Source organism: Thunnus thynnus, chromosome 7 (genome assembly GCF_963924715.1).
Source record: "Thunnus thynnus chromosome 7, fThuThy2.1, whole genome shotgun sequence".
Lineage (NCBI taxonomy): Eukaryota > Metazoa > Chordata > Actinopteri > Scombriformes > Scombridae > Thunnus > Thunnus thynnus.
In genome coordinates this window covers 31,878,174-31,904,654 of record NC_089523.1, presented here as the reverse complement: position 1 = coordinate 31,904,654, position 26,481 = coordinate 31,878,174, and the positions used below count along the sequence as shown (strand labels likewise).

Here is a 26,481-nt window from a genome sequence, read left to right as displayed (position 1 = left end):
GCTAAAAAGACTGTAAATGTGTCAGATATCCACTTGATATGACTAACTCATCATAACTAGCCTCATATTATCTTCACATACACTTTTGTAAGTTTAGAAGGAGATCTTCTAACAGCAGACATTAGCAGGAGGAAGCAAGAAAAACCTGTTTCAATGTTCATTTGAGCTGCTGACTGTTGTTTTAAGACAGATATGAAAAACTGTGAACTCGTCCTTTAATCAATTATCAAATTTTCTGTTTTGCTCTCATTCTTTAAACTTTTGGAGCAAACTTGAACTTTTTCATTTGCACAGCAGCAACATGTGTAAAGGTGAAGGTGATTTATTTACAGGGTTGTTATGTAATGTGGAGCATTTAGCATTTAGATGTTAAAAAGGGTTAAACAGACGACTAACTTCCAAATCACTCTAAACTTCAATCTCTAATAAACTTAAAACTCATCAGTGTCCCTCAAGAGGTCCACGGACCACACGTTTAGACTCTCTGCAGCAATAATAACACATGTCTGGCCGTCTGTAAAGTGCACGGTGACGATAATTCCCTACTGTCAGTTGAAATCGGCAGCATACTGTCTTGCTGTCGGGCCAAATCTGTGGGATTATCTTATTACAGCCGTAATGCCAGAGTACAGTAGCAGCACACACACACACACACACACACACACACACACACACACACACGCTGAAACAACCTCAGGAAAACTGATGCTTTGTGGGTTAAAGGCGTTTTAATAGACAAATCAGGGTAATAATCGTGTCAGTTCTGATGATGTGTTTGAGTATAAATGAACAGCGATGAAATCCAGACGAACGCGGAGCTTCTTCATCAAACTGGAAACAGATTTGAAGAGCAGATGGAGAACACGTCGGGATAATGATAATGTCTGAGTTGTTACAGTCGTCTTTAGATTTGTCTTTCATTGGGTTGCGGTTAAGGTCAAACACATAAAGAGGCAGAGAACAGATGGATTACATGTCAGGATTACAACGTAAAGACACCAGCTGCTAAATAAAGACTTTACACCTACATGTACGAGGAGGGGGGGGGGGGGGGGGGGGGGGGCTGAAACATAACTTTATCTTTATCATTAGACGAAATTAAATGATTTGATTTGAAGATGTGAAGATTTAGAAAAGTATAAAAAGGCTGACGGCAGCTGACATTTAGGCTACAGCTGCTATCATTAGATCAAATTAAAGACGGAGGATTCGGGGTCAAGTTTAAAGACATTTTAAGCACAGAGAGAGAGAGAGAGAGAGAGAGAGAGATAAGGGTTGAGATAGTGAACAGAATTTCGAACATTAACTGGTACATGCTGCTATGAGAGATAGTCTTCAGTAGTATCTTTAGAAGTGGGCACATTACAGTTAATTAATCTAGTGTTAGTGCAGTGGGCTCTTAAGTACCTCGCTGCTTTTAAGAACTTGTCAGTGCACATATACCGTATATGTACTGACTACACAAAGCAGCTTAGTGACGGTATATTCTGCCCGGAGCCCCAGAAACCAACCAGAAACCCTTTGCTAGATTATCTGACCCCAGGTCGATTTATCCACTAATTAATTGTTTGTTCCATAAAAGTATCAGAAAACCATCAGAAGATCCCAGAGTCCACCCAGTAACACCTATAACTCTTGTTTTCTGCGACCACCAGTCCAAAGCCCAAAAATATTCAACATACAATGATACAAATATAGAGAACAACAGCAAATCTTCACATTTGAGAAGCTGAGAACCTTTGAAGCTGCAGCGTTCGTTACTCTGCACAATATTTTTATTAGTGTTGAACAGAACAGACAACAGAGAGAATATAGTGATATTATACTGTAGTACACTGCTTTCCTCAAATACAGTCCAATCAGCGTTGACCTTTATGTGGTGTCACACATCTAAACTCTACCCCAACCACGCCCCCTGATGAACTTATTATGTAGCTAATATTATTACAAAATAATTATATTAATACTGATTATATATAGAAGAATAAAAATGGTTTACACCTTATGATCATGGGGTGAACACAAGAGCGACCCTGACTCTACATCGATCCGGACAGGCCGGGGTCAAGTCGATCAATAAATAGCCGTGAGGATTCCAGGCGGCATCGTCATAACTCTCCATAAAAAATGATTTCTGCCGGGGAAATATCTGATGAGCTAAGACGTTCGTCTATAACTTGTCTCATGGATTTTTACACGGAATGAGATAATGAGGTAAACAATGAGATGTTTAAAGGATACGGCAAGTGATTTAATTGTTCCTTCATTACAAAGATCACGTTAGTTTGTTTAGAAACGGCTCCAAAGACTAATAACAGCATCACGTTTTCAGTCTCCAGAGAGTAGTTCTGTGTAAGACAGACGCTACTGAGCATGTGCGGGAATGAAGTTCTGTTTACAGCTTCGCTAGCTTGTTGTGCTACAAATCACAACCTCTTGACTTTGTACTACACTGTAAATTTCTCAAAGAACTTCAGTACAAAGTCAAGAGGTCGTGATATGTTGATGGAAAGCACATGATTGTCTGTGTTATGAAGGATGTAAAGAAAGTTTGCTTTAATATTTCACACTTCATAACGCCTGCTGGGTTTCTCACAATCTGAACGACCAATTCTGAAGACACGTCCATGAGTATTTCTAAATTAGACGGCACCAATCTGTCTAAAACTTGGTGAAATTCTTCCTAATTCCCTGCACCTTCATGTCTTATCATGGACAGCTTGCTCCTCTTATTACTAACTGTATTATGCTGCGAGAGTGGACAAATTTACTGCTCTCTCATTTGTGTTTTGAAACACATTTCAGTCACATCGCTGTGAAATGAAGCATATTTTGTTTTTTTTCCTCTAGAAGTGGTAAATTAAGAACTTGTCTGATTTCGGCGTTAAACACTTCCCTTCTTCTCACACCGTCCTCCACCTCCACAATTTCCATTTCTTGGTCTTCTTTTCCATTTTCTGCTTTTTCATTTTCTGATTCTAACCCTGACAGATTTTAACTCCTCGCTCAGGCTGCACACTTTCATCATAAACTCGCTTTTTTGTGGCTCTGCTTTTAATTCATGTCTGGATTGTTGGGGTTTATCTTTAACTTCCTCACTTTCTCTGGAATCCTCATCTGCGTCTACTTTTTCTACATTTTTTTATTTTCTGTCTCCCTGCAGTTGTGCATATATGTGTGTGATTACATCAAGTATTTAAACAGACTACAGAGTACAAGTACATTATTCGGCAAAGCACAAATAGTGGGTTTAATACGAATATTTGTTTCATACAAATATTTTTTAAATTATTTGTTTTCGGGGAGATGTTACGTCTATCAGCAGGTCTCAACGAGGGGAGTCACATCCACCTGCTACATGACGCACATTTCCTAATTTGGACATCACTCCTGGAGTCAGGGCTGTTCCCAAGAGATAAAGCTGAGCTACTGACACATATGAAGTGCTCCCAAGGGACTCTCCATAACCTGTTGTTCCCCTTCTCCTTTCCACAAAGTTAGGTTGTAAAAAAATAGGCAATAATGAAAAGTGCAAAGCAATAATCGCCTCTGAAGTTCTTCCCTACATGTTACACGCTGTGCTGTCTCTGTGTTATGGGTGTATAAATAGGTAGAGGTCTGTCTGCAATGAGGCGATGAGTAAAGTTTTAGTTCAGTAGTCAGTGCAGTCGTTTATGGTCTGGGAGACTCCAGTTTGAGACCCGATGTGGGGACCTCCTTCGTAAGGTAGTTTATTCATGAACACTTATTCTAACACTTTAATTTTCTACAATTAGAGGCGTAATAAAACCAAAAACAAGATTTTTAAGCCTCTTTCCACTTTTATTTGAATACAAATACAAATAATGTTGGTGTCTCAACAAATACAGATACAAATACAAAAACTGGGCCCTCTGCACATCCCTACTACAGAGAGGCAGTATTTGTTTTTAGTACAGCTTTAAAGCGCTGTGTAATGTTTTGTGTAATTTGCTCCTTAGTTTGAAGATTCAGAGTCTAGGAGGACATTTTTATTGTGGTGTAATCCATTTAAATCTATTTTATAGTATATTATGAATGTCAAAATCAATACTGACAATGGCCTAGACGATTATTTGTTTCCTCTGGGTGCTTTTTACAGAAACACACTGCAATGATTCACTGTTTAGTTAAGTATTTCTGGATAAAAGCAGGTTAGTTTGAGATAAAGGGTTAGGGGTTAGGGTTAGGGTAATATAAATGTATTACCAAAAAATTCCATTTGCACAAAATCTGCAAAATTTACGAATGATGACAGTGATATTAACTGCCACCTGATATGGAAACTTCTTCCCATGGTGCCAGAACCAGTTTATCCTTCCTTACTGTGTACAATGTAAACATATTTATGGATAAACATGTAACATGATGTTTGCTTTTATAGCTGCAGAGAATTCAAATTGTATTTACTACTCAAAATATAAAAAACAGACCAGAAACACACAGATTATAATGTACTTTTCCAGTTTTTTTTTTTATTATCAACTCCTTAGTTACGTACAAAGCAAACAACACAGTATTTCACACAATCAAAATCTTTTTGGACAACGACAAACAGATGCTGTGATGTGACGCAGACAAAACTGGAACACATCGTACCTTGGAGACATCAAACTGAGGAGTTTCTCTCTACTGCTGATACAAAAATCCACACTTAAGTCTTTCAAACTGATGAACAGCAAAAGTAATAACAAAGGCTTTTAAATAATTACTCCATGTTTCAGAGTAGAAAATGAACAGATGTTTAATTCTTGAAACCATTTTCATTACTTTTCGTCTAAATCTAACCGTCTAGCTGTATAAATAAATACTGTTCCATGCTCCCACACTGAGGCAGATATTTTGGTGTAATGAGTTTTGAATGTGGATTATAATAAAATAATAATTTTCAAAGCCTGACACTTGCATTACTTGGATTTTACACCACACAGTCTGTAAGTACTTGGACAGAGACACATTTTTCAGTTGTTATGGCTCTGTACTCCTGCACATTGGATTTGAAATGAAACAGCGACGATGAGGTTAAAGTGCTGACTCAGCTTTCATTTGAAGGTGTTCAAGTCCACGCTGGGTGAACAGTTTGGGACTCGCAGCACTTTTTATTCACAGTCTCCCCATCCTATCTGCAACAGGGTTCCCGGATCAAGATTGTTCTGTGGATTTTGTGGTCTTTCAGTAGGATTTTAACCAGAAATAACATAACGTAGGCCTGTACTTAATTTATAGTTTCTGCTTCTGAACATTTATGACTACAAACACTTTACTTTGTGGCGAGAAACGTGTGAGTACATCCGTGTATGTAGACACTTAATGGAGCATAAACAGAACTGTATGCATGTCTGTTTTTGGACAATATCTGCAGCTTATCACAGCTGGAGAGACGACGGCATCAGTGACAATTAAAGGATGTGTTCGTACATGTACGGAAGATGTGTAGCGTGTTCAAGAAGTAAGATTATGTGTTCGCAAAAAGTTTCTGAAACCAGCAGGAACTGAAGCTGTCTGCAGTCCAGGTCTGGGAAAGTCATCATCATCACTTCAGAGAGTCACTGACTGCAAAGGATCTGATCATAGTCTATAAATCATAAAGATGGACGTAGCGAGATGTGACGTTACCTTATAGGAACACCAAGCGCTGCACGGCTAACGTTAGCTACTTTAGCTAAACTGTACTAACAGGGCAGGTATTATAATCAAGTCAGAACCTTCCAAATAAGGAGTGCTGAGTGTTGCCTTTCACACTCTGGAAACACGCCGCGCTACCTCAGATCCAAGCTAACGCTAGCTTACTGGAACACCAAGTGCTACACACTCAGGCTAACATTTGCTACTTTAGCTAACAGGGAAGGTATCATAATCAAGTTAGAACCTTCCTGATAAGGAGTGCTGGGTGTTGCCTTTCACACTCTGGAAACACGCCGCGCTACCTTGGACACAAGCTAACGCTAGCTTACTGGAACACCAAGTGCTGCACACTCAGGCTCAACGTTAGCTACTTTAGCTAAACTGTACTAACAGGACAGGTATCGTAATCAAGTCAAATTAAACTTAGTGAAATATTGCGACAATAGTCTGACTCATTGTGAGTCCTGGAGCCGGGGAGAGCATCAAAACTATCAATCAACGCCCACACAGCAGACATCAAAGCTAATATAAGTCTTCAAATCTTATTAACGGAGCAATTATTTCCAAAATGACCACCAGAACACTTATTAGAGGGTCCGACTTTAGAGATTGAGATCATAAAGACTTGTTTATTGAACGGGAGTCAGTTGGGACGGCCGTCAGCAGAACTTCAGCGTTGGCTTCAGCCCCAAACTGTGGTAGTTACCATGTTACACATAAAAACGACAGCAGTTTCTACACACGGTTCATCTGAGGTGGATTTAAACACCCTCAAATACAACCTGAGAGTCAGCACTTTAACGCAGGCATTTTATTTTAAATCCAATGTGCTGTGGTACAGAGAAAAACACCACATGGGAAACAGGAGCAACATATTAATTAAAAAACCTTTTTTTAAGCTACAGGTGTACTGAGCTGATCCGCAAGATTGGGATCAAGCCTGCTCAAGGTACTTACTGTAATAGATCATTATTGGCTCTACAAAATCCCGATCCGTTCCTGATCCTGTGCATATTGTAAGACATTGTTCACTGGACGCACTTTATCTGTCAATATCTGCAGGAATTTAATATTTAAGAGGTCAGATGAAAACATTGTGAGTCTTTTATCGTGATTTCCATTATTTCAAACCTTGTTGAAACAGAAAACAAACCAAAAAAAACCTAAATGTTTCATCTGCTGTTGCAGATAACAGCGAGCAGACAGCAAGCTGCTGCAGGCTGACGGGACAGCGGAGAGCGGGAGTGGACTTTTCCCTGCGGCTGAACAGGATGATGTATGGAGCGTTTAGTCCATTCAGACAAGTTACTGTCACCACTTAACAGGCTGGAGCACACACACACAATATATATGTTCACACACACACACACACACACACACACACACATATAAAGAGCTGGCTGCTGGCTGTACAGGCCACTCAGAGTAATAATGAGCGCCGTCACAGAAAACAGCACACATGAGAGCGGGACAGGAGTAATATGTGTGTGTGAGTCAGTGTGTGTGTGTGATCGAGTAAGACAATAAAGTAACACACTGTGGGTTTGTTTGGCAGGGTTTCCCTTTAAAAAATATATATTCTTAGTTTAAAGCTAAATGGAGACAGACAGAGGATGAAGAGGCTGGACTCATCTTCAGGTCGCGACACACTAAGCTGACCTCAAAGAACTCTTCGCCGACTATCATTTGCTTATTTAAACACACCCTAAAGGCTACAGTTGACCAATATGTCTGTAGTTTGTTCCTAATCCAAAAAAATATCACAGAAAGTTAAAGAATAATAAGAATAAGTAATAATAAACCAGCCAACCAGTTTCACTCCAGAAAAATCACTGTAAAGTTTGGCTTTGCTCTGCACTGGTGTCGTCTTAAAGGTTAATTAAAACAAAGAGAAACTGCTAAATGTGCGACATCTTTGATTCTTGTGGCTGAACAACCAATCAGTGATCTCTATGAGCTGCTTCAACAGGCTGAACCATCAACAACAGGCGCTCAACAACGACCTGGTGTCCTTCATTGGCTGACTGTTGGTTTGGTGCATTGGGGCTCTTTAGCGTGCTGTATGCTAGTGATACACGCGGTGCGTACGATGTAAAGCGATGCGACTCTAACTGCAACAGCTGCAGTTAGTTAACGATGAAACAATGAAACCAGGGATGTATTTCTTTAAAGCGAATAAAAGATATTCTACATTTTTAATCAGCCGGATGCAGCACATCTCATCTTTTTTTTTTTTACTGCTAAAAGACAAAGTAAAGCTATAAAATAATTTCCCACTCAGCCAAAGCACACAGTCTGTGTGAAGTGTCAGTAACTTTATGAAGAGAATTGATCATAATGTGAACAAATTTAATGGTTCAAACTGCACAGGAAGCAGCTGGAACGATAAATGGAAACCTCCAAAAAAAAAAAAGACAAATTAAGAGAGAAATTTATTTTCATTCACATCCATGTTTTTTTTTTTTCTCCGCTTTTGATTCACAACTTTGGTTTTTTTACAGTTCGAAAGGATCCGAATGACTCACGCAACATGTATGGAACTGCGTCAACTTAAAAAAAAAAACAATATATCAACAACAGCAGAGAGAGAAGAGGAGGAGCTACTGTCGTGTCAAACAGTGAAGAAACACAAAATATCTGACAAGACGAGATCTGAAAATCACATTTTCTGCATGTAAACAGTGAAAAGGCAAATGAGCCGCTCTGTAGCAGAGATCCTCATTAAACATCAAATTTGTCAAAATATACTGTATATATATATATGTATAGAGATATAAATACAAACAGGCAATAAAAAGAAAAAAATAAAAAGCATCTGTGTGCCGCTGTGATGGATTTGTCTCCCAGTGTATGTACAATCAAGGCTTACAAAGCTCATAAATTCAGGGATTAAATCACATACCGACACCTCCGTCGTCTCCCAAAGAAAACACTCCTTCTTCTCCACGTTCCCTCTTTCATCCATCAGTTTTTCTTCCTCATGTGCATTTAGTTTCACTCCACCTCATACACAATATATCCTGTTATTATTTATCCATCAGACCGGTGTGTTTGTCAAACATCATCCCAACCATCTTTTTCTTCTTCTTCTTCTACTACTTCACTCCATCTTGGACATCTCAAACTTAGTCGTCATGGTTTCCTGCAAACAGAAGAACACACAGTCGTTATAGTTAAGGAGTCTCTGTGTGGCAGCCATTTTGGAAAACTAAATGTTATTGGAAATGGTGGTAAATGGTTTTAAATCCCTAAAATGTGTAAATATAAGAACAAACTTAACATCTAGAATGATTATTTTATAATGTATCAGTATTTATTAGATTGCTCTGGATGACAGAAGGATGATGTTAATAACTTGTCAAATAGTTTCAAACTTTTACATGAATGAAAACTCCAAACGTCTCTCCAAGAACACAAAGTTGACTGAAATGAATTATTCTGCTTCATTCTTCATGAATCAATTGATTGTTTTGTCCATAAAATGTCCGTTTAAATTAAAAAAAACACCTTTTATAATTTCCCAATGACTGAGAGTCAAACACTCAGAGATATTCAGTTTATAAGTTTATATCATGTATGATGAAGAAAAACGTCACAACTTCTCATCTGAGACGCTAAAACCAGCTAATTTTGTGGCATTTTTGCTTTAAATAATGATTAATTTTCCATTGATCAGCTAATCATTGCTGCTCTAAAGCTGACTCTTAGTTAAAGTTGACTCTTCATAGTTAATTTTGCTTTCCTGTCTGGAAATCCAAACTTTAGAAGCTTTAGAAACGTCCTTACAGAAACCTCTCTCTATGTTCACAGTGAGGTGACACTGCTGCTCCTGATTGGTCCAGACAGGGGAAGGGGGGGGGGGGACAGTTTGCTGCCGTTTTTATCTTCTTCCCCTTCCATCTATAAATCACTGGCAGACTATTTGACGGACGGACGGTATTTCAGACTTTATGAATCACGCTATCCTCTATCCTTCCTCATCTCCTCTTCCGTCCGTCCGTCTCTCCGTCTTTTTCCCCCGTTGACATTGTTAAGACGATTCCCTTTTTTTGTTGCAGATGGATGAAACCCACAGACTGACAGAAGAGATTTAAGATGACATGTAGAGGGGCCAATTTGTCCGGTTTTAACAAGAAGTCTGGTCAGGAGGGGAAGCTAGCTGTACTTCTTGGTTTGCTACAAAAGAAAACCTTCTTCTTCTTCTTTTAAAATGTCAACGGACTCTTATTCTCTTATTTCTCCCTATTTCTTACCTTAAAAATGATCAGGATGAACCACATTAGAGTCTGTGTAAGACTAACTCGACAATAACTACACTTTTTTGTCTCCCATCACTTAGACTGTAATGGTCAGTATGAAGAGGAGGAATGATTACAGCAATAAAAACATGTTTCAATGCTCATTTGGGCTCCTGACTGTCAAAAAACTGTGAAACCGTCCTTTAACTGTTTCCAAAAATTCAACTAAAGCCAATACGAGGCTTCAGCAGCCTGTGTTCGACAAATCAAGCTCAAAAACTTCTGACAGGGGGATAAAAAAAAGAAAAAAAAGGCGACTGTCATTGATCAAAGATGTCACCCCAAAAATCCGACGTAGTTACAAAAGACATAAAAGACACAAAATATACGAGTCTCAAGTTTACACGGGGGCGGGATGACTTCCTTTTGGCTTTCAAAGGGAAACAGGAAAAAAAAAAAAAAAAAGTTTGAGAAGCGCTGACGTAGTGTTTCTGAGCATTGAGGTTGTAGAAGAAGAGTGAAGAAGCAATTTCCTTTAATTCCGCCCTTAATAATGATATATTACATAATTTGTCATGATAGCGATAATAGGCAGGTTAGGATCAGGATTCTCCTTAATTTAATTCTTGAATAACAAGAATACATTACGTAATCTGTCATGAGGACATAAGTAGAAGTTAAGGCAATTATTTCCCCTTAATTTCATCTAATAATACTCAATGAGATGCATCACATTGTGTGTGTTCATGTCAAACAACCTGCAGGTTAAAAACACAAAATCATTTATGTGTGGGGCTGCATCTAAGCATTTTCTTGATTATTTGATTACTTATTTGGTCTATAAAATATCAGAAAATGGTGAAAAAATGTCGATCAGTGTTTCCCAGAGATATATAAGTCAAAGATAATCAGTTTACTGTCATAGAGGACTAAAAAAAACAGAAAATATTCATATTTAAGAAGCTAGAATAAGAGAATTTGGACATTATTTTCTTAAAAAATGACTCAAAACAATTAATCGATTATCAAAATAGTTGGCGATTAATTTAATGTCACTTCCTTCCCTTTTTTTCCCCTACAAAGATCATTCTAGTGTGTTAGTACTTAATATTTTCTATGGGTTTTAATATCTCTCAGCAGCTTACATAAGAAATTGATTTTACATAAGAGGCACTTTGTTGATTGCTGGATCACTTAAAAAAGGTTCAGCTCCGAGATCAAAGAGTAAATAATTTGGAAAATGGTTAAAAAAATAGTCGGAATGACCAGTCAACAGAGGAGATAAAGAGATGTGGTGTCTGGTAGGACATTATCTGACCAGTTTATGAAGGATTCACCTTTAACTTCAGATGTTTGTTTTATATTTTGTTCAGTATGACGCTCGGCGGCTGCAGCAGCACCAACACGCCAAACACACACACACACAGGCTCATTGCCGTCACATTATTCTGCTCGCCATGACAACAGAGAAGAGGATAAACAACAGTGTGATGTAACCGTGGCAACAGCTGCTCTCTGCTGATTGTTTGGCGCCCCCTGCTGCTCGTTATGAGAACGACAGATATGATGAACACGTTTTCTGCTTCGGTGAGTCACAGGTTTGAGATGTTCCTCAACTCTGTGTGTGTGTGTGTGTGTGTGTGTGTGTGTGTGTGTGTGTGTGTGTGCATACGGATTATCTGATAATTTATCTAATTAAAGGACCAGTTTGTAGGATTTAGTGTCATCTAGCAGTGAGGCTGCAGATTGCAACCAACCGAATACCCCTCCCCCCCTCTCCTTCCAAGCATGTAGGAGAACCAAAAGCCCCCTCTCTCTACAGCCAGTGTTTAGTTTGTCCCTTCTGGGCTACTGTAGAAACATGGCAGCGCAACATGGCGGGCTCCGTGGAAGAAGACCTGCTCCCTATGTAGATATAAAGGGCTCATTCTAAGCTAAAGAAAACATAACAAATCTTATTTTCAGATGATTATACACTAATTAAAACATATTTATGAATATTATATTCCATTTCTGCCGAGTCCGTTCTGCTAGATGTCAATAAATTCTACACACTGCACCTTTAAAAGTCATGTGACGTGAAAAATGCCTTTTTTGTCTGTGTTGTTACCTGCAGTTTGACTGATCGTTCTTGGACATTAACACGTTTTACGACAAACTTATGTTGCATTTGAGGTTAGATTATTGGAGGAATTTGAGGGTTTTTCTGGTATTTTCTCATCTGTCTCAACCAGACAATTAACAATAACTGAAAAAGGTGCAAATATAACTTTTACTTCACTATTATTTTCAGGTTAAAGAGATTCTTTAAAATAAAGAGTGATTTGACAACAACAGCTTTCCTTTCATACCTGACATACTATACAGTATCACTTATTTTTATCTAAACGGTAAAACTCTGCATCTATGTCAGTCAGAGTCAACGGTCAGTAAACTACTGCTTTCAAAAACTAACCTACTAGTATTCTTTTTTTCTGATTTTCTGAATAATAATAATATTTCGTCGTATCGTCTGTGTGTGCAGTTATGAAGAAAAGTACGACTCACCTCATCAGAGTCCAGCAGAGGCGGCAGAGCGCTGTGAGGAGGGAAAAAAAAAGGATTTTCAGCGACACATCTGAATAATATTAATTTATGACATATGTAATGATCATGTCGACTTACACGTCTGCCATAGATGACGGGATGTTCTCTTCAACCCATTTCAGATCCTCATCCTGGAAAAAAAAAAACAACAGAGTGATGATGTGATGTTTTATCTCTTAAACTGGTTCTGCAGTAGATGGATAATAAAAGATAATCAGTCTTGTAAGTGGCTGCTGTCGGTGTGAAAGTGTTTCCTGTGAGCTGAGAGCGTTTCATCGTCACTCACCACTTTGTTGGCTTTGGCCGTGCCGTTCGTCTCGTTCTTCATTCCCCTCATCTTCATCCCCTCTGGAGAGACAAACGGATGAAAACAATACAGAGGTGAGGACGTACTGAAGTCACGTTTATGACTTTGTGTAACACATAAACATAAATGTCACTTTGAACTAATGAAAGGAGGGAAAGTTTTTAGATTTTGTCTGATTTTATGTTTCTTTCTTGTTTGTTTTTGCTGATGAGGAACACTAGCACGTTTATGTCATTCATTAGTGTCTACTGTCACTGTAGAAACTAAATAAAGTTGAGTTTGAATTTGTATTCTTGACCTTGTAAACAGTAGCTTAAAGGGCAAAAAAAAGTCTCAACATAAGGAGACAAGTTAGATAATCATATGAAGAGACAGTTAAGGAGCCTCCCTTCCTTCATATAGTAGGTATAGACAGTAGGAGAGGAAGATGTCTGACCGAAAGCCTCGTTCATCATGGGCTCCTTCTCCTCTTCCTCGCTCTCTTCATCCATCAGAGGGCTGAAGGCGTACCTGTTGCAAAGAGAGAGAGAGAGAGAGAGAGACACTGGCTTTACTTGCACAGATTACAAGAAAACAAAATATCAGCAACACCTCAGACTCTCTCTCTCTCTCTAACACACCTCTGGTTATTGGCCGACGGTCGCCATAGGAACATGATGACCAATAGGATGAGGGAGAACAGGAAGCGCCAGAAAGCGTCATCTATCCACAGCTCCCTCCAGTCCTATAGACAGAAGAACATTTTTAATATATATATATATATAAAAAAAACACTTCTAAAGGCTTTAATTAATTAATTCAGTGAATAAAATGAAAGAAGATATTCAGCTGAATACTGGATGTATTTAAAACTAAACAAACTATCTTATTATCCTCTGAAAGTTGACTTGAACTCCTGAAATCACCATTAATCCCCAAACACAGACTTTATCAACCATGTCGACTAAAGATTATGTGTATATGCTGCTAATCTGCAACAGTAAATAAGATTTGAGAGGAACATAACGTCTCCTAAAGTTTTTTTAATGCCTTTGTCTGCGACTAAAGCGTGTTTTTATGGATTTGTTTTGGCACTTGAAGCACTTCGTTAAGGTCGTCTCATTAAATACTGAAAAAGTTATCAAAGACTTGAAGGACGAGACAGGATGTGTTTACTTTTCTTATTATTTAACCAAAACCATCAACTGTTCAACTGTTAAACTGTGTGTAAAGTAAAGATTTTACACTTCATAATTCCTCAGTTTAGCTAATTACTGTTCTTCTTTCAAATAAATAGAAATTAAAAAATAAACAGACAGGAATAAATCTATTAAAACTACTTACAGACTGACATTTAGACATCTTGAAGGTCTTGGTGGTCCAAATGATGAAGATGACTGACGCTGGAAGACAAACACATACAAAGATTTAAAGAGAGTTCAACAAAAGTTCAATCCCCCCCCCACAACACACAAACACACATTTTTTTTTTTTTTATACCTATGACGGCGAAGATGAGCGTGTTGGTGAAGTGTCTGTAGAGAGAGAGCTTCACCACGTTCCTCCTCAGCCTCAGCAGCTTCATCGTCTGAGCCAGACTCACAAAGATGTGATGACACAGTCAAGGAATATCAACCGGGAAACACTTTCTATTGATTAAATCACTGTAACGATAAGGTCCAAACTGATACATTCACACTTTGTGCTATCCCACAATCCTGTTGGTCCGGTTGCATTTGAGTTCATTTCATGACATTAACCGTGAGCGTGCAGGGGTTCCTGCTCGGACAATAACGACACATGTAGGCGAACAGAGCAGAGAAAAAAACAAACAAACAAGAAAACATTTTAAAAGGGGGAGAGAGGAAGCAAAAATTTCTGGGGGGGGGGGGGGGGGGAAGCTGCAGTAGCGGATATCCACCAGCAGAGGGTAGAGTCGAGTACAGCCAGAGGGATAGCAGCCAGGAGAACTACATCATCTTCAGCCTAGAGGAGAAAGAAAAGAAAGAGAGAAGAAGAAGAAGAAGAAGAAGAAGAGGAAGAAGAAAGGGAAGGGAAGGGGGGGGGGGAGTGGATGGAAAGTGACGACAGAAGGAGGGAGAGGAGGAAAGGAGGAAGGCAGGAGGGAAACAGAGTGGCGTTGCAGGAAAGAGAGGAGGAGGAGGAGGAGGAGGATGAGGAAGGATAAGAGAGGAGAGAACAGAAATGCAGACAGAGCGTACACTCGGGTCAATTAGCAGCTACAATTACATCTAAAGTTTGTTTTGCTTGACTGGGCGCAGCAACCGGGTGGGGTTTACTCATCATTCAGTTTTAAAACAGACTCAACTTTGAGGCATTTTTGTCTGATGTGGTAAAACCCACCCAACAAAAACTAACAGAACAAACAACTTCCTGAAATCAAACCTGCAGAACAAACCGAGCAGCAACGAGCCTGAATCCAGACAGAAAGACAGAAAGAGAGCAAACACGGCAGCTTTAAGCTTTTCATCGGCCCCTCTGGTGGCAGCAGGCGACATCGACAGTGAACAACGACTGATAGTTGACAGGAAGTGTCCTCAAGTGTTGTTACTTTTGATGTGGAGAAGAGCATCTGTTAAAAGATTTCACTGACACTTTATAAAAACAACTACTTGAACAGAAGTAAAAGTACTTGTAGCTATAACATAAGTAAAAAACTAAATTAAGATTTCACTTATAAATCACCATTTTGCACCATCACTGATAGATGAAGGTGAAGCATTAGACTGTATATCACAAAAACAGACACTTAATTAATTAGAGATGCATTAATATAGAATTATATATTATATAATATAAGGCCGATAACCAATAACGATCTAATCGCTGTAAATCAATATATTACAATAATATTAATATTTGATATTAATCTTATAAATGTGACAATAAAGGCTATAGTTTATTTTCTAGTACAACACCAATGTTTAAAGCTTTCACCACCATCCCTACCACATTTTTATATGTTGTAGACTAATTAAGGCCAGTTTCTCCTTAACGAGCTCCAGTACCGACAGAGGATCCGACCTTAAAATAAACTCCACACAGGTTTTGAAGTTTCCTTAATAATTTCATTATTGGAACAGTTACAATAAACTCATATTTATTGAGTTTTTTTTTCATTTTTGTAAGAGTATTTGTTGGGATATGACTTTTATTTTGGTTTTATTTATCAATTAGTTATCAAAATAACACGCCAACAAAAGGTCAGGCTGCCTTATTGCAAAGTTTCTGTCCTTCATCCTGATTGTTTTATCCTTGATTGTGTGTGTTTGTGTGTGTGTGTGAACATGTTAAAGGATATCCACCAGACAATACAGGAGTCAGTGAAGGCCAGCACTATGTCACACAAAACTCTACTGCTGGTGTTGTCGCCTCGATCCTGGAGAGAGAGACAAGTTAGACACACACACTCTCTCTCTCTCTCACACACACACACACACACACTCTCACATGGTGCTGCTGCAGTGTGTGTGTGTGTGTGTGAGACTTACAGCGTTGACTCGTAGGATCCCCTCGACGATGGAGAAGATCAGGTAGAGCAGACCGACTCCGACTACTCTGTGGAGCAACGCGCCCAGTCTGGGCCTGGTGGAGAGACCAGAGAACAATGTATACAGAGACTATATGAAAAACTACAAATCCCAAAGGGTTTTGGAAAGATGATACTAACTTGACGATGCCGTATCCCAGGCTGGCGATGATCACCAGCACCCTGGCCAGAGTCCTCTTGACTGCGGAGAGGACCTCAGCGAACACCACCGCCCCCTGGACTGCAGGAGGAAACATTACAAGTCCTTACACCTCCTGAACATCACAACGCTCCGCTCAGCGCCACATAGAAGAGAAATCACCTCCGTGTGTGTGTGTGTGTGTGTGTGTGTGTGTGTGTGTCTTCACCTACCAGACAAGCCGTCGTATCTGATGCTCTGAAACTCGGCGTAGTAAACGGCTTTCTCCAACATGCCCAGGAAGATGACTCCTCCGATCCAGAACTGGATCCTGAGCAGATCCCTCCAGTAACATGCCGACAGGACCAACCACAGCAACGCCAGCAGCACGTAGACGATACACATCACCATGTAGAACTGGAAACAGGAAGAGGGGTTTTACTACTCAGAGTGTGGTGCGTTTGAGGTACGGTGTAATCTGGAACGTTTCGCTGCGTGTGTTCTTACCACCATCAGAGGCCATTCAGAGGCTGATATGAAGTCATGAGGACCCCTCATGCTGATCTGCACTGCAACACACAAACACACAAACAGATATTGAATCTGCTCTGTTTTACTGCTTTTCTACATTCAGACAAAGTGTCTGATCGTGTGACTGACGCTGTAGATTCCAGGGCGCCGGAGGGTTGGCGGGGTCGGGGGCTCGGCTCCTGTCTTTGATCTCTTTGATGCTCAGGATGAACATGTAGGGTCCGTCCTCCCAGCTCTCCGCCACTGCATCGAAGTGAGGATGAAGAGCCTTTTGAGCAACGAGACAGAAGAGCTTTAACATCAAGATATAAAGTAACTGTGAGTTCAAATAGAAGAATAACATTTGTGTGTCTGAACACACAAATGTTATGTTTTAGGCATTTAGGGTGCAGAGTTTGGTATTAAAACTTTGCTTAAAGAGAGAGAATCACTCATTTTTTTTCCTGGAAGGAGAGAAAATGAGGAGTAAAACCGCTGCTCCTTCGCTGGATGGAGAGAAAATATCGATATTCTCACAGGTCCCTTAATTTTATACTAATTTCCTAGAAATTTTCGGAGTGATTTGCAGGTATTTAATGGCTAATTTTACATAAAATTTTTCTTATAATTTGCACCACCGTTTCTGCAAAATGTCCTTGAAAAAAAACCTTTAAATATCTGTAAATTACATAAAAATGAGCAGGAAATTAGTATGAAATTAAAGGACCTGTAAAATTAAGTGTTACTGAAATTTTCTGAGTGATTTGCAGGTATTTAATGGCTAATTTTTTAGCAAATTTTACATAAAATTTTTCTTATAAGTTGCACCACTGTTTCTGTAAAAAAGAAACCTTCAAATATCTGTAAATTACATAAAAATGAGCAGGGAATTAGTATGAAATTAAAGAACCTGTAAAATAAAGCGTTGCTGAAATATCACCGGACATGAAGGTGTCTTGGTGTCCTGGCTTTGCAGGTTAAACTCTGTTCTGTAATAGCACACCTATAATCATAGGATTCAAACCAGCAACCTCCTGCTCAAACGTGACTCTTTCAGCCTGATGTAATAAGCGGGTTGAGCTGATCGAACCGTACAGACTGACTGACCTTTTTAGGAGGGGCGCCGCCTTTCCCTGTTTCTGCTGAAGTGTTTGACTTCTCCGCTGCAGGAGCCTGAGAGACAAACAGTCAAATCAGTCAAACAAGCTCAAACATTTAATAATTAAAACATCTAAAAATATATGGATAACTTCCAAAAGAGTGGATTCTTTTAATCTTTTTAATTCTTTTTTAATTTTTGAACTATCAGGGACTGTAAGAGAACCTTTAATTCTGCATTTCTACTTTGGAACTTTGGAGGAACTGATAACCCGACATTAAATTGCTGATAACTAAATTGAAGGGCTGCAACTAATGATTATTTTCATTATTGGTTGATCTGTTGATTATTTTCTTGATTAAGCAATTAGTTGTTTGGTAAATAAAATGTCAGGAAATTGTGAAAAATGGCGATAATGTCTCCCAGTGTTAAACAAAATTCTTCTTAATGACCATTAAACAATAGAGACCGGAGCCGAAGTATCAAAATTTAACAGAATTTATTTTCTTGTACAAGAAGGAGCGTTTCACAGTGCAACGCACAAAGAAAAAGGCTCCCAGTGGAGCGTTTATAACTGGGTTTTATTATCAGTTCTCCTGTCCAACTGACCCCCAGATGACCTGTCTCACCTTGTCTCTTTCTACATCTTCCTTTTTACATATATGATGCTGAACTTCCTTTAACCTCAGCTGACGAGTCTGCTGATGTTGCAGAGTTGCAGTACAAGACAGGAACTACTGATCACGATCTAGATAAAATAGTAACACTCATTCACAGTGTAATCATAATTTCTATAACACCCCCAACCCAGTCCACAATTCAAAGATATTCAGTTTACTGTCAAAGAAACCAGAAAATATTCATATTTGAGAAGCTGGAACCAGAGAATTAGTACTTTTTTTCTAAAAAAAAAAGAAAAAAAAAAGACTTGATTATCAAAATGGTTGGCAAATAACCTATTAATCTCTAATAAATGTTATTAAGTTATTGAAGATTCATTGAAGAATATCTCCAATATCAATACAAACATCTCTGTTCACATCTTGTGATTTCTATTAGTAACAGAGAGGATATTCACAGAAATTATGTTTATTTATACGCATGAAGAAAATGGTTACTTCACTGATTTTACAGTATTATTGCAAATTATTTATAATTGGTTTAGTTTATTAGTTTAGTTAAATAACAAAGGGGTAAAAAAAAGGTTGTGCTGGTGATATTTAAAATAAAAACTCACTTCAGTTCATCTGAGGCTCCAACATACTGCAGCTTTCTACTTTATGTTTTATTGGTTTTTTCTACTTTCTGCTCTACTGGATGTGAGTTGGTTGGACGTACAGACCTTTGGTTTCGGATGCTCTATCACAGCTCCCCTCCTCCTCCTGCTGCCTGAAGTCTTCTCTGTGATTGGCTAAAAAAAAAAAAAAAAAACAGAGGAAAGTGAACATATTTTTAACCACAGTGAGTGATAATAAAACAGATTAAATCTTAAATCTCAAAACTCTTCCAGATGTCTTCAGTACATGAAGTAATCTGTGTCAAACTAATTCAGGGTTAAATTTGAGGTGGAAACTTAAGTAGTCCGACTGAAATCACATGTAATCATCGCTTTTTGTTTTTTAAATGTATTGTTAATAGTTTTGTATCATTAGGGTTGGGAAATATCAGAACCTGGCTAACCGGTGTGTTAGTGTCTGTGTTTGATTGACAGCAGCTAGCAAGCTACTGATGCTACACCGAGAACAGCTACAGAACGGAGAAAAAGTAAACAAACGACTGTAGCTACAAGTCATGGACAAATAAAATGTCACTAACAAGGATTTTGAAGAGCAACGAACAAATCAGCATCTAACGGGTCTGAAGTGACATTTGCAGACATGCTGTTTAATGTGCTGCAGCTGAGCAGCTAATTAGCTGCCTAGCCTGCTAACTGACATTAGCGGTGCACTTTTCCCCTGGTGAATGTTTGTCTGGTGGCTCATTCAACAAGCTAAGCTGCAGGAAAAGACGTGTGTTCATGTTGGTAAGTTAGATAAGGAGACTTCAGCAGGAAAGCTAATGTGGGTTGTTGTTCAGAGTCTGTGGCTCTTGTGTTGTGTAGCAGGATGCAATCAGGCTCAGTGTGACCGTCTGCTCTGCCGATGGTAGAACGACATGTTATCACTTTATTCAAATTTGCTGTATTGGAATAAAGACTCCAGTTACGTACATGGATAACAGAACTGTACTTCATCAATATAATATAAAACAAGGGAAACATTTCACAGGACAAGTAATTTACAGAGCAGATATGTAGCTGTAGTGGATTTAAAAAAAAGCAATTTAATTTCAGTTGGACTGTAAAGTGCAGAGTCTGGTTGAGACAGACAGGCAGAGAGAGACAGAGACAGGAAGTGTCTCACCTGTTCCTGCTGCGGTATTATCAGTTGAGTTTTCGTGTCAAAGACATCCAGGCCAAACTGTGTAGTAAAACAAACGCACCCACTTTAAAAATACAATCACCAGGTACGATCACTTCATCACTCGTTTGTTTGCAATGTATGTGTGTATGTGTGTGTGTGTGTGTGTGTGTGTGTGTGTGTGTGTGTGTCACCCTGTCAGGGTTGGTGTGAGGCTCGCAGGCGATGGCAGAATATTGGTGAAAGACATAGAAACCACTTCCTCCTCCTGGTTTGACCTCTGTCGACCTGAAATAAAGTGCTGCCTGCGTTGCCTGGAGACACAAACAAACAAACAAACAAACAAACACACTAAAAATCAGACCAAAGCAGAACGGCAAGTCTGGGTCTGAGACCAGGTTTGTGTCGGGTTTAGGATCAATAGAGCACAGCAGAACAGAGAATAGAGTCTTACGTCCAGGCTGAAGACTTCATCGTAGCAGTGCGAGTTCCTCAGATACCACGAGACGTTTAACGAGGCGTTACAGCTCTCTGCCCCCACTGACCATACAAACACACACACACACACACACACACACACAGATCAGATTAGCAACTTGTAACTGTTGCTTGACTAAACTAAATCAACATTTCACTTCCTGCATCATTGAGGAGAGAAAACCGTCACTGACTATTGAGAGAAATTCAAATCAATACAACAATAACAGACTGTTGAATCAAAAAAGATAAAGTAATGCTACTAATGAACAATGCAAGTTTGTCTGTTAATCTCTTTAATAATTCAACAATCATTTATTTATTGTGAAGATGGCTGTATCCAGGGCTGCGACTTATTTCTATTATTATTTACTCAATGAATCAATTTGGCCTATAAAATCTCAGAAAATGGTGAAAAATGTTGATGAATGTTTCCCAAAGTGCCAAGATGTAACCTAAGATATCTTGTTTTGTCCCGATCAACAGTCCACAACTCAAAAGATGTTCAGTTTACAGCCACAGAGGATGAAAGAAACCAGTAAATATTCACATTTATGAAGCTGGAACCAGACACGTTTAGCATCCGCTCTTATTTCCTGTTGATCAACCAATCAGCTCTAACTCAACACGATCATAAATTCCTGTTCCCACCTCAGGTAAACGCAGCATAAAGTCACACTTGTGAACTGTAATCAAAGTCACGTTGACACAGTGCATAGTGTGAGTTTGTTTAGTGTGTTTGTTAGATGTAAAGGGGAGGTAGTGTGTCACAGGAAATGTGCTCCCACTGTAAACACACAGAGTCAAAGTTTTCCTCTGGCTCTTCTCTCATTAGTCTCTCCATCTTTCTAACCGCCGTGACAACAGAAATCGTTTAAACCTGGTCGGAGAAGGAGGAAGACGAGTAAGAGGAGTAAGGGGAAGTTCCCTGCATTGTAACTAACTCCCACAATACGCTCAAACTAAGTTATATTTGAACTTAAAGCTGAGACTGCAGATTAATTACTGTACTTTTAACTGAGTTAGTTAAGCCGAGATCGCTCTGATATCCATCTTCTCAGCTGACTCTGATGATGTCAAGAATAAAACGTGAGAAGAAGAAGAAGAGCAGCTCTAGTCGTGAGGAGGATCTACTTACATTTCAGATGGATGAAGCTGTTGTTGAACAGAGTTTTAGTGAAGAGGAAGAAGGTCTGCTTCTTCAGAGTTTCCTGGAACAAATAAACACGAACACACCATCAGACTAAAGAGTCAAAATGTCTGAAACAGGCAACATCAGCATTAAATAAGTGATGAAGTAATATTCATAAATAAATGAGAGTAAAACATTTATATTTTTAAATCATAAAGCAGGCATTAACAGTCAAATATTCAAAGACATTTTGTTTCGAGTAATAATTCTGTGAATAAAAAATATTCAACTGTTTTTATATTTTCTGGGAGATCTGTGCTGCAGAAACTAAACTTTCTGTCCATATTCTAAGATAAATGTTTTACTGGAGACATAGAAGTAGTGTGAAAGTTTCATGGGTGTTAAACTGCTAATAAAATCACCTTTTTGTCCTTTAACTCTATTAAAATGATGAAATGTTGAAATGTTATTGTCCTGTTCAGTTGCTGATATTCATTTATCTTGAAATACAGTCAGAAAGCTTCAATATCATGTTTCAGATTTTTAATAAAGCTTTTATTTTCTTAATTTCTCAATTAATCGTTTCAGGTCTATAAAATGTCAGAAAATTATTTGAAAAAAGTAGAGCTGCAAAGATTAGTCGATTAATTGATTAGTTGTCAACTATTAAATTAATCACCAACTATTTTTGTTTCAAGTTTTCTTTGATCCTCTGAGACAGTGAACTGAATCTTTGGGTTGTTGTTCGGGACAAAACAACTCGTGAAGACGTCATGTTGGGTTTTGGGAAACAGTGATCAACATTTTATAGACCGAACAACTAATCGATTAATCAAGAGAATAATACACAGATTAATCGATGAAGAAAATTATCGTTAGTTGCAACCCTAGAAAAAAAGCCATTTTATTTTCTATACAATAAAGACATAAAAGCAGCAAACACTCACAAATAAAAATTGGAGCCAGGACGTTATTACTGCAGGTATTTTTGCTTGAAAATGATTAATCGATTATCAAAATTGTGTCTTAATCTTAATTTTCTGCCGATCGACTTCTCATTTATCTTTGAATATGCACAGAAGAAAACCTCAGCGTCACGTGTCAAAAGAAAGACAGAGTCACTGACCCGTGACTCAAAGTGAAACAGGAACATTTACAGCGGATACCAACAGCCTTCATCATCACCATCATCAGCATCATCAGTTTTAACAAAGCTGAAAACATCAATTTTTCTGTTCTATGAAGAAACCAATGACGTGACGTCACGGACACACCTTTATATATATATAGAGTCCGGTCAGACGGACTGAGGTGTACCGATAAACACGCACACACAGCGTCAGCAGCGAGTCTGTATCATGTGACTTATTGTTTACACACGAACACACCCCGCTTTCTGCACAACCGCAAGAACAAGTTTTAACCCCGAACGGATGAAACTGGACGGAGTGTGTTTGAGAAGGGAGAGAAGAAGAAGCAGTCGAGTGTGTCGGTGTTGTCTCAGTTTCACTTTAAAACCGCAGTGTGAAACTTTCACATATAAATAAACATTTGTTACATTCAAGCCAAATGAGTTCACACGACGCTGATTAAGTCGATCAGCGTCAGATGATGAATAATTTTGTATTTCACAGTATACGGAGATTTTAATTTTGATGTCTGTGGTGACATTCCCGCGCCGGCCGGACGATGCATACTAAGCATTCTCCAGACGTCTGCCGGCCAAGCGGTCTGAGTCAGGCATATCAAGAGGATATCTGACACATTTACAGTCTTTTTTAGCAACAAATTCCCTCTTTGTGTTTCCCTGTTGAACTTATTTGCAAATAACGATTAGAGCTGTAACTAACGGTCTATTAAATGTCAGAAACCTCAACCTGCAGCCTCAAATGTCTTGTTTTGTCCCGACTGACAACAGTCCACAACACAGAGATGTTCAGTTAACTGTCATAGAAGACTGAAGAAACCAGAACATATTCATATTTGAGGTTGAGTAATTATTGCAGCTCTACTGTGGATTTTGGCCTCCATCACTTACATAGAAGGCACATTCAGACGGCCTGTATGAACAGCAGGAAATGATTACAGTGAGTAAATAGCAGAGAGTTTAGATACGAATGCTTTTCCAGCTTTAACTTTTCATATTATGAGCTTGATGTAGTTAAAGTATTGCAGTAAAAGTAGTGGTTTGGTCCCTCTGACTGATATATTATTATATATGACATCATTAGATTATTAATAGTGAAGCATCAGTGTTAGAGCAGCATGTTACTGTTGTAGCTGCTGGAGGTGGAGCTAGTTTACACTACTTTATATACAGTTAGCTAGTTTAGTCCAGTGGTTCCCAACCTAGGGGTCGGGGCCCCTCCAAAGGGTCAGCAGATAAATCTGAGGGGTGGTGAGATGATTAATGGGAGAGGAAAGAAGAAAAAACAAAGTTCTGATACACAAATCTGTTTTCAGTTTTTAGACTTTTTCTCTAATCTTTGATTTTTGCTGAAATATTGGATCATTTGAACATTTATTGAAATGAAAGCATGTGAGAAGTTTAGAGGGAAAAATCACTATTTGGTGGAGCTGTTAACAACTCATAGACATGTGAAATATGACCCCGACTATACACTGCTTTTTGTAAGACGTCAAAAGCCAAAAATTTATTACAAAATTGTTTTATTGCACATGTATTACATTTTATTTACTACAAATCTTTATCTGAAAAGTAACTAAAGCTGTCAAATAGGCTAAATGTAGTGGAGTAGAAAGTACAATATTTCCCTCTGAAATGTAGTTTAGTGGAAATATAAAGTAACATCACATGGAAATACTCAAGTAAAGTACAAGTACCTCAAAGCTGTACTTGAGTACAGTACTTGAGTAAATGTGCTGTGTTCAGCTTGCTAACGTTGTTTACATGTTTCGGATCCGCCAGCTGAGTTTTAACTTGTTTACAAGAGAAACTGCGGCTCTAAAATAAATTATAGCAACACATGAGCTCCTTTATTTTCACCTGTAAGCAGGTGAACACATGAATTTATCCGCTGAATGATTCAGAAACAACATCTAGCCGCCACAAGGAGGAAACTCACGCTATCGACGTTCAGGATCCATTTCCCCGGTTCGGACGCGGCGTCAATCGGCCCGCTGAGCCCCATAAGTACCAGCAGGAGCAGGGACCAGAGCACCGGTCCGGCCCGGTCCGGACCCGCGGAGCTCGCCATTTGAGCCAGGAGGACGAAGAAACCAGCAGCAAATCAACCACGACGTCCCACAACAAGCTGGACTCTTCCTGGTTCCGGGGTGTGAGTTTTCGTTTCCTAGGATGGCGACGGCTTGACCACGCCCCGGACTAATCTGATTGGTCGCTCCAGCTCCTTCTTCTTCTTCGTCTTCTTCTTTAGAGGTTCACAGCAGTCAGCTTCCGCTATGTCGCGTTGTCAGGATATTACAGTTGAAACAATGGATACACGAAATACATTTAGCGTCTTTGAGGTTTATGGAGTGTTATATAAATAAACTGCATCATCACCATCAACATCGTCATCATCACCACCATTATTATTATTATTATTATTATTATTGTTATTATTATTATTATTATTATTAATTTTATTATTAAATTAGACATAAGTAGTACAGCAGCTGAACACCACCACACACACAATATTTGTTGACAAACATTTTTAGTGATTTTTTCAATATGTAATTAAGACAAAACACAGTCACATTATCCCTGAATAAGATTTGATGTTTCTGAGTTCATTCCTTTAAATGAAATGTCTACGTAGAAGACTACAGAACAAAATGCTATTAAAACTAAAGCAAAAAAGTGCTAAAAGACAATGAATAATACACAGAACCTCAGGGTGGGAAGTCAACATGTGACATGTGAGTAACATCACGAACCAGATTTAACCAGTTATATACTTGCAAAGTAAGATAAGATAGTATTTTATTTATCCAGAGGGAAATTACTGTGCAGAAGTTGCAGTATAAAGTAGGAAAGAGTGCAGATATATAGAGTGCAATATAAACAATATAAACAATATACTGTATATAACAAAGTCAGGACCATATAGTGCCAGCCAATCTACAGTTATACAAACAAACAACAAATATGAAGTAAAGGGAGATGCAACAAAGGATTTACCAAGAATACACACATTTAAATAAAAACACCATAAATATACAGATACAATAGGTTTTGACAGTTTCTGCTCATAACAAAAGTAATAATGAGAATGATTAAAAAAACAAACAAATATGTATTATAAGATAAAATAAATAACAATGTATATATATAAAATGAGTTGCAGGCTCTAACTGTGACCACTATTGAACAATGAACTCAATTATTTCATTTTAATTAAAAAAAAATAATCATAATGTGGGCACATAGAATTATTTTGAAAGAATAAACCGGAA

General features: G+C 38.5%; 1 protein-coding gene across 1 annotated transcript; it reads right to left on the bottom strand.

Annotated features, from left to right (window-relative positions):
- Window positions 1-7,892: 7,892 nt before the first annotated feature.
- Window positions 7,893-25,372, bottom strand: zgc:162698 (Transmembrane protein 87A-like). Its single transcript, XM_067595516.1, has 21 exons — window positions 25,146-25,372; window positions 22,066-22,138; window positions 20,905-20,990; window positions 20,645-20,764; window positions 20,454-20,510; window positions 19,394-19,462; window positions 18,060-18,125; window positions 17,103-17,241; window positions 16,950-17,011; window positions 16,676-16,859; window positions 16,445-16,544; window positions 16,266-16,359; window positions 16,076-16,153; window positions 14,254-14,362; window positions 14,098-14,156; window positions 13,395-13,498; window positions 13,211-13,284; window positions 12,754-12,815; window positions 12,546-12,598; window positions 12,429-12,459; window positions 7,893-8,785 (listed from the first exon to the last, which is right to left on the bottom strand). Exons 1-21 carry the CDS (start codon window positions 25,275-25,277, stop codon window positions 8,744-8,746), a joined length of 1,794 nt encoding a protein of 597 aa, XP_067451617.1. The 5' UTR covers window positions 25,278-25,372; the 3' UTR covers window positions 7,893-8,743.
- Between the last annotated feature and the right edge of the window lie 1,109 nt (window positions 25,373-26,481).

Coding starts and splice junctions, on each gene's coding strand:
- zgc:162698 (XM_067595516.1), bottom strand. CDS start 25,277: ATGGCGAGCTCCGCGGGTCCGGACCGGGCCGGACCGGTGCTCTGGTCC. Junction 20,765..20,904: donor ATGAAGTCTTCAGCCTGGAC/GTAAGACTCTAT, acceptor TTGTGTCTCCAG/GCAACGCAGGCAGCACTTTA. Junction 18,126..19,393: donor TAGAGCATCCGAAACCAAAG/GTCTGTACGTCC, acceptor TTTGTCTCTCAG/GCTCCTGCAGCGGAGAAGTC.